The 14,027-nt window shown below is 40.1% G+C and overlaps 1 protein-coding gene across 14 annotated transcripts in view; it reads right to left on the reverse strand.

The window, feature by feature from the left end:
• Positions 1-2,550: 2,550 nt before the first annotated feature.
• The window catches only part of ABI1 (abl interactor 1), a 134,306-nt gene continuing 122,829 nt past the window's right edge, over positions 2,551-14,027 (reverse strand). For all 14 annotated transcript variants that reach the window (XM_089693802.1, XM_089693800.1, XM_089693796.1 and 11 more), the window contains 2 exons: positions 9,713-9,898; positions 2,551-8,204 (listed from right to left, as the gene is read on the reverse strand). In XM_089693802.1, the coding sequence (XP_089549928.1) occupies positions 8,029-8,204; positions 9,713-9,898 (362 nt within the window). In that variant the 3' untranslated portion in view covers positions 2,551-8,028. The remainder of the gene's footprint in view (positions 8,205-9,712; positions 9,899-14,027) is intronic.

Consider the following 14,027-nt stretch of genomic DNA (forward strand, 5'->3'; position numbering starts at 1 on the left):
AAATGGCGTCTGCAAATGTTTGGGCACCCTGCAGAGTTAATATCTTGTACTGCCCCCTTTGGCAAGTATCACAGCTTGTAAACGCTTTTTGTAGCCAGCCAGGAGTCTTTCAATTCTTGTTTGAGGTATCTTTGCCCATTCTTCCTTACAAAAGTCTTCCAGTTCTTTGAGATTCCTGGGCTGTCTGTCACGCACTGCTCTTTTAAGGTCTATCCATAGATTTTCAATTATGTTGAGGTCAGGCGATTGTGAAGGCCATGGCAAAACCTTCAGTTTACGCCTCTTGATGTAATCCCCCGTGGATTTCGAGGTGTGTTTAGGATCATTATCCATTTGTAGAAGCCATCCTCTTTAACTTCAGCTTTTTCACAGATGGCATCAAGTTACCATCCAAAATTTGCTGAAATTTTATTGAATCCATTTTTCCTTCTACTCGTGAGATGTTCCCTGTGCCACTGGCTGCAACACAACCCCAAAGCATGATTGATCCAACCCCATGCTTAACAGTTGGACAGAGGTTCTTTTCATTAAATTCTGTGCCCCTTCTTCTCCAAACGTACCTTTGCTCATTCCGGCCAAAAAGTTCAATTTTAACCTCATCGGTCCACAGAACTTGTTTCCAAAATGCATCAGGCTTGTCTATATGTTCATTTGCAAAGTTCAAACGATGATTTTTGTGGTGAGGACGTAGAAGAGGTTTTCTTCTGATGACTCTTCCATGGAGACCATATTTGTACAAGTATCTCTTTATAGTGGAATAGTGTACCACAACTCCAGTGTCTGCCAGATCTTTCTGGAGGGATCGTGCAGTCAAATGTGGGTTTTGAATTGTTTTTCTCACAATCCTGCGAGCTGTTCTGTTTAATTTTCTTGGTCTTCCAGATCTTGCTTTAACTTCCACTGTTCCTGATGACTGCCATTTCTTAATTACATTCCAAACAGAGGATATTGACATCTGAAAACACTTTGCTATCTTCTTATAGCCTTTTCCAGCTTTGTGAGTGTCAACTATTTCAGTTTTCTAGACAACTGCTTAGAAGAACCCATGGTGCTGATTGTTGGGGCAAGGTCAGATGAGTCTGGGCATTTAAAACCTTTGAGATTAACATCACCTGGTCTTCCCAGACGATGATTGAGAACAATCCATGACACTGGCAGGTCTCAGCTTTGCAAAGGGGGCAGTGCATGCTATAAATTCTGCAGGGTGGCCAAACTTTTGCAGACACCATTTTTTTTGTTTTCTGTTATTTTGAAAGTGTAAATGATGGAAAAAAAAATCTAACTTTTGTTGACATATTATAAGAATGTCTAATCTGTAATTTGATGCCTTTTTTAGCTGGGGTGCCCAAACTTTCAATCCCCACTGTACCACTGATCCTCATGTGTTCAGTGTTACCCTGCTGTCCATACTCTACTTTAGCCAACAAAAACATCCAGTGCTTCTAGGTCTAGGCCAGTATGTGATCTCCCCCATGTCACAGTGCTCAGGCTCAGTAGGCAATTGCTAAGCCCACACTTTGTTACATAACTGTGATGGTGTCACTGTTCCCTCTAGGCTCTGATACTGGGAATACATCTTGTTTACACTGTTAAAACTAGGGTAAATGATCTCACTGACCAACATACTATTGATTTGACTTTAGAAAGGAAACCTGCTAGCCCCTGTAAATGTGATAGACAACCATCTGTCAGCACCACCAGGCAAGGCTTGTCACCCAATCTAGTAACAGTCCTCTTATGAGGATAGACAACTTTAGAATCACAAAATGGGGGTGATTGCTCCAGATCCTTTGGAGAGCTGCTCCTAGCAGCATGTTCTTGAACCTGAATTCAAGATGTGAAAATTTGCAATGGAATAGGTAATAAAGAATTATTGTACCTAAGAGGTGCATCAAATGATTTATCTTTGCATCACTGTATGTTCAGTGTCATGGCACGCTTGTTCTTTAGCCTCACAGCTGTATATCTAAAGTCTGAATTAAACTAATGGACTGTTGCCTTTGACCACTAGTCTGACAATATTTGGTGAGGCCGTCGTACTGATCACGGTTTTCCCTGCTGGAGAGGAAACTGTAATAGGGCCTACAGATCAAGGACCCCCTGCTTCTGGTTCATGCAGTAGATCTTATCTTTCCCTCACTTCTGCTGCTTTTTGGGCATTTCACGAACAATCAACAGAAGCAGGGGGCAGCTTTGACATGAGGAAGGAAAGCCCTTCTCTCCTCTAGCAGGATAGCCACCTTCAGAGAAACCATGCAGAACAAGGCATGGTCAGCCAGTAATGATGAAAGTCAATCTTCAAAAACCTAGACAGTATTGGTGTTTGCATAGTTCAGGTCATCTTTAAATGAAGCCAAAATGTATAAACTCTATAAAACTCCCATTAAGCTGTTCAACACCTGTTGTTCACATTTGTGATGTGCAAGTATTCAAAAATCCTAATTACAAGCAATGAATGTACATGTGTAATGCACATGTCAAATTATAATGACCATTAAAAAGACAGACACATTTAATTTTTTTTATGACTTTTTTTTTCTTTTTTGGTGGTGGTGGTGATGGACTAATACCATTCTGAAACAAATGCTGCATTTGATTACATAGGAGAATGGTTTATTATAAAAGACTGTACATAAATTTTTTTTAACAGGTTATATACAAATGAAAAAATGATTTCCAATTTGAAAAGAAACAAATTACTATATAGGTTTTTATGTTGTATAACAAGAGCATTTCAATTAATGATGGTTTAAAATTTAGGATACAAAAAATATTTCACAGCAGAGCTCCTCAGAGTACAAAATAAGTCTTATGGTCCACTATTTCTACAATACAAGTTGCCATATATGAAGAGCTAACAGCATCATTCTTGACATTTTCTTTTTATGACAATTTTCATTATAATAAAAGATTATGGGCTCTATGTATAAAGGTTTTCACACAACCTTCACTCACGATTCACACAATTTTTCCAATTAAACCCAAATTTGTGAAATGTGGGAATCTTGAGTGAAAGTTACATAAATTTTCTAGACCCCTATGTGTTATAACCTCTTAAAACCAGCAGAGGCTACAGACAGGCTAAAGATCTGATAATTGCCAATTCCTCAAACTCCCATATCAGGGTCAGAAAGACTTAAGACTTCTTATGTTGCAGCATGATAAGCGAGACTCCATGAAAAGAGGCACTTCTCAGGTGGGAAACCACAACTGGTGAGCATTCCCAGGAAAGGAGCCAGTGAGGGATTTTGCCCACCAGTATCTAATTAGTATAAAAAGGTGTACAGACTTTTCTGCTGTTTGCAGCAACTGCCAGAATGGAAGAATTGATTTTTTTATTTTTTTTTTCCCCATTCCATCAATCTTGCCTTTCAGTGTCAGAGGTATAATACATAAACATGGGTGCTCAGCCAATAAAAAGGCCTGAAACTTCTAACACGTTTCGCACATCTAGAAGCACATTCAACTGTAAATACATTCTGAACATGTTGTACTCTGTCCAGATAAGGCGACATTTCTAATATCACAAATGTTACTGGCAGATCTTCCACAGACAGATATATAGGGCAACTTGAATTGTAGGCTCAGCCCTTTCGTAAGGCAAAATATACCTCTCAAGCTTTCCAATGTGTTCTTACAGTCTGCTTCATTTCAAAAAGGCAGTGAGGGTTAGAATTGGTTTTTTAAGTGAGAGAAAGTAAGAAATAATAAGGCAATGTGCAACGTTCATTAGCCCAAAGCAATCAGTTGCATTCATAGCTGTGAAATATGCATTTTAAGTGAAAATCAATTGGCTGCTATGGGTCATTGCACAGTGATTACTCTTTGCACTTCCTTTTAAACTTCACTTTAATTAGTTGATCCTGACATCACAAACCCAAGATGACTGCAATAGTCACAATGATCTTTGAAGTAGAACACCAAAATGTTATCTTTTTGGTTTAGAATAGAACATGGGATGATTAGAACATCTCTCAGGCTTTTATAACCATAACTTTTCCCTGTGGGGAGTCAGTTGTCACCAAGGCAGGAAATCTCACCAATAGCCAAGAGAGGAAGTTCCAGAAACTGGTGCTTTAATGTAATCTGTTCCCCAGTTGGGTAATGCCCCCTGACTTTCTGTCCCAGTGATGGGTTCTCTTTGCTGTCTGGGTTTCCACCAACTCAGGGTCCCTTTCACATGGGCAGTTTGTATTCCAATCAGCCTGGGATCTGCTCACAGATTCTCTGCTGTTCAGAGAGGGAAGGATGACAGGTCCATGTCCACTCAGTTTATGCAGAGCAGACATGGACAGACCCTGCTCTATGGGTGGCCAGGAGTAAAAACCGACTTCACTGTCTACAGTCAACTGCCTCCAATCCCCCCAAATGGAAGAGGACAGTTTTGTTTTTTTTTTCTGTAGCAAGCCTGATCAGCCCCTTAGATAGGTGGTCTGTTTACACCTGCTGGTCCATTGGAATGCATGGACCATCCAATCAAGTGTGCCTGAGAAACTGACAGGCGGATCTGGTCAGATCGCCTATGTGAAAGAACACAAAAGGTTAGGGCTACACTATAATCCACCGTGTCATAGGTACCCTGCCAATAACCCATAATGACCAATATCTCACCTGTACCAAGTGAGTTCACTTCCTTATCACAAGCACTATGCACAAAGAGGGACAGGTGATGGGACTCAAAACCTACAGCTGAACACATACACGTTACACTTACTGTCACTTGGCTCTTCCACCAACCCATTTGTCAGAAGAACACATGTGATTCACAACCCCCCATCCCACATGACATTGCTAGTGCTTGGCTGCTCTGGGCCCAGCACTGTCACATAGGGGCAGTAAGAAGTACATAGCCCCTTGTAAACTCCAAACTGCAACTTGGTGCTTACACAAGATTTTCCTTCTTGCTCTGTAGGCGAGGAGAGCAGAATGAAGTATCAGGAGTTGAAAAGGGACGGGGCACTTTAAAGGTGCAAAGCTCAGGTTCATACAGGTTCATACTAAGCAGAAAACAGCAGAACTTAGCTGTTGATATATCACAACACCCTACAGCCTCTTCTGTGTAGTCTTAATTATGATTTTTGGATGGAATGAACCCATTAAAATTGAGGATCTGCCATAACTAAGTATCAACTTTAGTCTACCCACGTTTCAAAAATCAAACCAATAATGGTCTGTTGGTTGTTGATGTAAAACAGCTCCAGCGGAAAAGAAGCAGTGGTCTTTCTCCCTCCCCCCCGTCGTGAGTTATGCCCATAGGACTGCAATCAGAAATGCTCACACTCGTTGCCAATTGCTGCGCTGTTGGTCTGGTCTGACTCTTTGGGGGGGGGGGGGGGGGGGGGGGTTTGAGCACATACAGAAGAGGTTCCTTTTGCTGCATGCTAGCTAATACCTAAGGGCAGTATGAAATCAGCAGCATTAATTGTGGTGGCAGGATCATTTTAATGAGCAGCAAATTTCACTCACACCAGTCACAGACTGCATATAAAAACATCAGTGAAGCTTTGAGATTATATTTTATTTTCTATTTTTCCCTAACTTTGTTGAACTAATCCCACCATCTATAAATCAGAAGTATTTTCAGTTAAATAACTCAGTGAAAACCAAACATTGGCAGTAATGACATGATTTATAAATCGTGCTGAACAGGATTCTGCAATTATATAAAAAGCATTTCCAAAAGGCCTATGAAGAGCGGCGTGTAATACTTTATGGGTACAGCAATATTCGGTCAGAGAGAGCGAATTCGTAAACTTGCAGTGTAACACTTCAGTGCAAACATTACTTGTCCACTCCGTGAAGTCTTAAGGTACGTGTAGCTTGACTGCACAAGAAGCTCGTAGTAGGTGTTTAGTCAGCTTCAAAGTGACCTTATGCAACCTGTTGGTCCCTTATCTTCAAATGCAACCCGTTGGTCCCTTATCTTCAAATGCAACCCGTTGGTCCCTTATCTTCAAAAGCAGCAGCATTCGGCTTTGCTACTGGATCACAGGTCTTATGCGAAATATTACTACGATACTAATGGCCCTGTGAGATCTTGGCACAATGTCCGCTTCCTTCAATGCAACATTGGTCGGAAATCTTTTGGAATGTTAAAATAAGCATAACGTTATGCTTAAAAGTCACTCACAATCCATACGCAATTAAGAAAAAAAAAATCACGCTAAAAGGGTTCATGGTTTGCTTGCAACACAAAACAATATACTCTGCTCAACTGTGCCCCATAGATCCAACTTTACTACTAAACCGGACTTGGGACTATTATCCTGTTAAATATGGTGTTTTCCTTTGCTCTGTGCTTCCCTTAAAATTTTTAAAAAGCAATAGATGCAAAAGCTGGCCAAGCCAACAGCTGCCACATTCAGGTTAACCCAGCTTAAAGGTCATAAAGGTTGTGCCAGCTCCACCAATGGGATAGAAAGTCAAGCTGCATCCAACAAAAAAGAGCCGAGACCATGTAAGGAAAGCAGATCTCCTGCTCAAGTGGTGCTGAAGCAATACCAACTCAGCAAGTGGAACCAAACATTGCATATGGTTTTGTGAGGCTTTGGAACAATAATGAAGACAGGGTATTTTTTTTCTACATTTTCTTGTACATAGATTTCCGCTCCTTGTATGTGACACTACAAAAAAATTACAGCTCTCCAACAAAGTATGGATTACTGGTCCTCGCCATACCAAGAAAACAACCGGTAGGACAACAATGACCCTTACTGCCAACAAAAGATCAAGAGGCAATACAAAAAAAATGAAAATCAATTTCAGAAACCACCTATTCCCCGAGCAATGTTTTTCCTCTAAAATCAGTTCGGTTTGTGCCATGTCACCTATAAGTGGTTTTAACCATTAAGTATTAGCCATGCCGCTCTCATGACAGCATAGATGCTATTATGTAATTTAACTGATTAAAATACAAAAACGATTCATGTTAAAAGGTTGTAAAAGGTGCAGTTGCTTATACATTTAAAACATCCAATCAAATTTAAGTCATGCAGTGAAATCAGCGCCATTGCTGATCATGGAGTACGAATACAGTTTATTGGAAACAGAATAAGATCACATTTTCCAAATACAAAAAAAGAAAAATATTCTATATATGTTTTCTGGAAGTGTCGCCAGTGTTTCCTCTTCCTGTACCACTTTCCAGAAGAATTGTGCCTTTAAACAACACTATATGTCTATCTTTTGGCTCTGTACCACGGGAAACCTTGGAAAGACTAATGGCCGCTTTAATTGAGAAATAACTTTGGTGTGTTTCTGTACTGAAAGACTGGGAAATGTACGATGGATGTCTTAAAAGATGTGAAGCAGTATGAAAAAAATACAGATCACAACCATTTTCGTCTCACAGATGGGACACCTTTAAGACTTGACAACTCGTGAAAACTGGTGAAGACGAATGGTAATTACAATAAATTGGAAGCATTGTGGGGTTGAAAGAAAAAAAAAAAAATCAGTACATACATTTTTTTCTGAACGCATGCCTTAAAATCAAATATTTCAATATTAAGAATGAACAGTTACCTAATAAAAATATGACCAGCAGTTATCACTCAAGTCCAAATGTTAAATGGTATTCTAACGTAGTGTTAGTTTTTCATGCGGCACAGAAAAATATACTTTATGTCTCAAGTAAAACATATGTATGTGGCACAAAATGTTTCATGATTTTGAGATTATACTACACCCTATGGTCCAATGGACTAGTCACGCCGGTCAGAGGATTAAAAAAAAAATATTTGAAGAAAAAAAAAAAAAATATGTTGCAGATGTGGAGAGAAGCATAAACTGGTGCCAGGTTTTGTGATGTCTACAAACCAATTTATCTTGAGACTTATGGGTAGACGTTTTCCCAGAACACAGCTTTATTAGGTCTAAAAACCCCTTTAGGGTTAAAGGGAAAAAAAAAAAAGAAAATTGTAAAAGCCACAGTTTATATGTATGAAGACGTTACTCCTTACGCTTAAGTTTAAAATAAGATTAGACATGGTACTGAAGTTTAAGAAAAAAAAAAAAAATTTTTTTACGTTAATCAGCATAGTGCATAACTGTCTCCACGTAATTTCCCGGGAAGAGGCCTGTGACTCCGTTGGATACCCCTTCATACCAGCCATCATCATTTTTCTTAATGACGTAAATGATTGCTCCCTCCATAAAAGACAGCTCATCTTCTTTGTCCTTTGCGTAGTCATAGATAGCAACAACTAGAAAGTTGAGGGAAACAAAAAAGTCCATAATAAGAAGAAAGTAGAAAGAAGTTATGCCAAGCATCAAAAGCATCATAAAGGTAATAATCAATGTGGATCAGCAAAGTGCCTACAGTAAGCAGTGCTGAGCACCACACCAGAATATTAAAGACCGTGGGCTGATCAAATGTACTACAGCTAAACAAGGTTGAAAAAAGCCACGAGCATATGGGGTTTCCGAAGTATTTAAAAGCCTTAAGAGAAACGGTTCATTATAAGCATCACAACACATAATATCCCTAACTGAAAAACTAATGAAGTTTTGAAGGTACCATATCACAAAATTGATATATTCCAAATGTTATAACAGTTACCACGTTATTGATGAAATTGAACCACAATTGTGATGAACAATAGCATGTGAACACATACATTACTCTTAAAAAGCATGAAATGCTTATAACAAACATGACTGAAAAACAACATTACAAAATCTGGCCTTAGAGAGCATAAATATCATAATTAGCATAATCATTCCAAGTTGATACTGTTTCTCCAATGCGTTTCATGAACGCAGCCCGCATCTTAGCTCTCCTGGAGAGGACTGATAGTAATATTTCTGTCAGATGAAGGAGTGTCCCTCTTTGTTATTAGAGATACCTTGTCTATTTGGAGCTTTTTGCTTGGAGCCTTTTGGGCCATATAAGTTCCGCTTTGGACCATACAAATACCCTGGTTACTGTGCTTTCCTACTACGGATTGGTAACTTTATTTAGCTGGCGGACATCGATACTCTTGATTGAGGGACCACTTGCTCATGCTTTTTCACTGGCCTTCCATAGAGTCATTGATGTTACCAATGGAATTATATACTTTGTCTCCTTGAAGAAGCAGGCTGTGTCCCGTGAAACGCGTTAGGGAAACAAATTATATAATTCCATTGGTAACATCAATGACTCTATGGAAGGCCAATGAAAAAGCATGAGCATTAGGTCCAAAAACACAAATGGAAGAGGTCCCTCAATCAAGAGTGTCGATGTCCGCCAGCTAAATAAAGTTACAGATCCACAGTAGGAAGCACGGTAACCAGGGTATTTGTATGGTCCAAAGTGGAACTTATATGGTCCAAAAGGCTCAAAAGCAAAAAGCTCCAAATAGACAAGGTATCTCTAATAACAAAAGAGGGACACTCCATCTATTTGGAAATTTTTGCTTATTATTTTGAACACGCCCTTTCAATGAATGATTCAATTACACAGAATCAGCAGCATGCATGTCATGACTGTTGGGTCTGCTGGTTTTCTATTACTCTACTACACCTACTAGTAAATTATTAGGCATGTAGAAATATAATTTATGACAAAAAACAGTGGCTGATCTGTTTAGTGACCCAAACTCTCTCCTTTTTGTGTAACAGTAGACTGCAATTCCTCTAGAGACAAACTCAACAGCCAAAGACTGGTCACCAACAGTACTTACCAGTAACAGGACTACAAAATTACCAGCAAGGCTGTATATTTGCTTACCTTTCTCAATATAGGACTTGGGGGCCCATACAGGGTCTCCATCAGCATATGGATCATTGTACTGAACCACAGCAGCCTCTTCATCCTCATAGTCCACCGGAGGTGGTGGTGGAGGGGGAGGAGATTCATCATACATCGGGATCTCGTCAGGTGGGGGCGGGGGTGGAGGAGTGGGGCTATCTGCAACTTAAGGGAGGGGAGAGAAAAAAAATATATAAACATAATTTTAAATTACTAAAAACCCGCATTTTAACACTTTCACTTCTGTTAGAACCCATAATCAAGTCATAAGTAAAACCACTGCTGAAGTTAAAGGAGACTTCACAGTAATTTCTGAGGTGATGCCAGGGACCGCCTGTAGGTAAAATGATTCACTACCTTTGCAGTCTGGAAATACAACACAGTGATGTCCCTCCTTTGATTTTTCCCTCACCCTTTTTTAAAGTCAGTTGATTCGTTACCTTAGGCAGTAATGAGGAATCCTGTAAGAAGAGACAAGCAGCAGAAATGTGTACAATAAGATTGTCAGAGGAACTTCACAGTGTTGGCTGTAGACAGCAAGGCTGCAATGGTATGATGATGCACACAAAATGTCCTCACTTTCCACCCAAAACATGACATATTAGGTGGAGGTTTCCTTTAAGATATTCTAGATCTACACAGGTCTGGAATGATGCTAATCTACAATCATAAATTGAAGGGTTAAATAATTAATTTACTGCAGCAGAATAAAACATGCATTCAAGGACATGCAGCCACAGCAGACAGCACAATGTTTGCCATTTGTTTTTATTTTGGTTTACACTTAGACTAAATCCATTTCTGAAAAACTAAGCAAATTTACTGTATATTGCAGGATGAAATAAAAAGTAAAGCCCAGCTACTTCTTCGCCACCATGACCTTCTCATAGACCATTTCCCTACCTGATGGACCCGGACAACTGATGCTAGATAAATCCTGAATGTTCATGCAGGTGCAGACAATCTAAAAATCCCATTCATTGTGAAACTAAGTTGGGGGGGGGGGGGTGTCACTAGCATGGTGTGCTTTTATTCTTCAAAGTAGGAGTAGCTACACTCATTGGCGGACTCAATTGTACTTTAGATTTCCAAGAGGAATGGAAGACTCGGTCATTGCGTAGAAGACTATAGTCCAGTGAAATACATGCTTTGGAGCAAAAGAACCTACTACAAGTAAAAATGAATTACAGATCTCTCTGATTAAAGAATAAGTTCACCTTCTGGAACATGTTCCACCCATATTTAGGATGAAACATTAACATGTTCCAGCTCCTGCAGCTTCCCCCGCTATGCCGCTCTTGGTGTGACAGTGGGTGGGGATCCTCTCCCTGCGCCCACCTTCTACAATTCAAAAGCAGTGTAGCCCTGCATGGCTCCGCCCACATGGCTGTGTCATTCATGCAGTTTCCTGTGAACAGATGAACTAAACTATCGTCCACCATTGCGGCTGACAGCTTGTAGTTCTGAATGAACTGCAAGGTCACTAATAAGAGGCCTCAAAGTTCATTCTCAAGCCCTACAGCTTGTAAACAGTCAGCCCGTTATGGACTTACAGGCTGTAGGAGCCTGACATTGCACCCCTGATCCACTGATCACAGGTCCAATGCTTTCCAGGCTCCTGCAGTAAAAAAAAAAAAAAATTTGCACATTTTTATTTCCTGCAAAAAGTGCATTATGTTTTCCAAAAAGGTGAACTTATCCTTTAACCATCTCCTGTCCGGCCGTTGTATATAAATGGCCGGGTGGCCGTTTTTAAACGCCCCCCCCCCCCCCCCGCACCCTGCTTGTGCGCGCTCCCTGGGAGCGCGCAGCACCACAATCTGGTGCGAGGTCCCGATCATGTGATCACTGATTGGCCAATCAGTGATCACATGCAGAGTAGTAAGCAAGAGGTCATTTGTGACATCATTGCTTACTACGTGTGAAATCTGTGAATGATCACAGAAGTCACATGGTACAAGGCTATTCACAACAGCCTTGTACCATGTGACAAGCTGTGACCAATCACAGCTCACATAGTAGTTCTCAATGGCTACAAGAATGCAGCTAGAGAGAAGGAGAAATGATTGCTTTTACACCCATAAAGACTAAAAGAAATCATTAAAAAAAAAAAAAAAAAAAATCATCACCCCCCAAGTAGTACAGTGTCACCATGATGACACTGTACTGTTAGGGTGACAGTATGTAAAAAAAAAAATAAATATAAAAAAGTAAAAATAAAATGTTTAAAAATTATAATTTTTGGTTATAAACTAATTTTGGTTTTTTTTTTACTAAAAATATAACGGAATAAATGTTGGCCAGGATTTATGATGAAATACTATTTGTAAAATTTTATAAGAAAAACACTTTTTCAAAATTTTTGGACTTTCATTTACATAGCGAAAAAAATTAAAAATCCCAGCAGTGAATAAATACCACCAAAATAAAGCTTTTTTTGGTCTCAAAAAAATGCTAAAAAATTCATATGGGTACAGTGTTGCATGACCGCTCAATTGTCATTCAAAGTGTGATAGCACTGATAGCTGAAAATTGTCCTGGACAGGAAGGGGGTAAAAGTGTCCGGACTGGAAGTGGTTAAACACAAGTAACTTGATAGGGGGCAACGGGGGGGGCGTCCAGGGCAGATAAAATTTCTAGTTTTCCTGAAAATCCCTTAATTGAAACTGATGATTTGCTCTTCAGATCTCTGACTATAAGCAAAAAAATTCTGGGGGTTACAGTCATTAAAATAAACACACACATTCTGTATAAAACCACAAGGTTTCGGCACTGTTGAAAACCCTGAAAAATGGAATCATCTTAAAGCAAACCAAATTTTTTAGAATTAATCAATCACCTAAAAGAGCAAAACAACTAATGTACCTGAAACAGAAGTTGGAGTATATAGAAGAGCGGTTAGTAACACGCACAGACATCTATGTAAACTTTTTTTTTTAAAAACACTTTAAAATCTGATAAAGCTTTGTATTCGTGATCTGGTATAGTGGAGTCAGCCTCTCTGCAGCCTGAACATGCTTGCTTGGCTAAAGAAGAAACGCTGGCTCTATGCTTCATGTAAAGAAAAAAAAGGCACTAAATATGCAATAAAAATGATAAAGCAACTACATGAATGGTTGACAGGAGTACCAACAAAACTTGTACAATGCCCTGGGAGCTCTGAAAAACAAACAGTCTTGGTTATGCGCATCTTGACCACCTCCCACAGTTTGGAACAGCTGTTCTCAACCAGGGTTCCATAAATCCCTTGGGTTCCTTGAGCTAGCAGTGGCTGACTGATCCCATCTGATGGTGCCTTCATAGTTCCAGGTCAGTTGCCACTTGGCAGAGCCAGCAACATTATACCAAATATAATTTTTGCTGTCTGTAAGGGTGGCATTCCAACCAAACTGTAAGGGTGGCAATCTTCCCACTGGCCACCAATGTAAAGGGCATTTTCCTAATCACCCCCAATGGAATAATCTTAGCAGAGGTTCCCAAAGACCATAAATTTCAAGGGTTCCTCCATTTTGAAAAGGTTGAGAAAGGCAGGTTTAAAGAGTGTCCCCAACATATTCTATATCTGAGGCCTTGTTCCCTGTGCAGGCAGTCCCATTGATGTCAATTAGGATGCAACGGCTGTACAAAGATGCTGTTCCCAATCTGACATGCAAGTGGGTGCATAGCCCAGATGCAGGCAGTGTGTGTTTGGCTCCTATGTCAGACTGATCTCCATTGGGATGCAGCGGCTGCACGGACACAGATGCTGCTACCAATGAAGTGCCTGCATGGGGATGCACAAAAAACCTGTGCATCCCTAGGTAGATGGTAAACATGGCCTCCATGGGCTTACGCTTTTGTATGCGCTGTGTGAACAAGGCCCAAGATAGACAATGTGTTGTGCTCATTTAGACCAGCCATTCTCAACCTTTTTAAAAGGAAGGAACCTTTGAAATAATTTTATGGTCTCAGGGAACTGTACACCCCCTGCAGGAAAGCATGGCCCTCCACAGATGTACACTTCAGCACGTCCTGTGTGAACAAGGCTGGAGGGTCTGCATCACAATAGGCAGCATTATAGGCCATCAAAATAAAACATCACCAGCACTCAAATCTTCATGCTCCACAGTGAAAACCGGTGTCTGTCACTTGTTGGGGTGCAGCCCTCGGAGAATCTTAGTAATAACAAAATAAAAGACAAAATGGCGCACTCTCACCGTGCAGTACCGTGGTAAGAGACGCGTTTGACGCGTTTATTTTAAAAAAGTGACAAGTACATACTCACAAAGGGGCCATAAAAACAGACGTGGAGCCA

The sequence above is a fragment of the Staurois parvus genome, unplaced genomic scaffold (genome assembly GCF_062004578.1).
Source record: "Staurois parvus isolate SC_StPar_1 unplaced genomic scaffold, SC_StPar_1.0 ptg000636l, whole genome shotgun sequence".
NCBI classification, from domain to species: Eukaryota; Metazoa; Chordata; class Amphibia; order Anura; family Ranidae; genus Staurois; species Staurois parvus.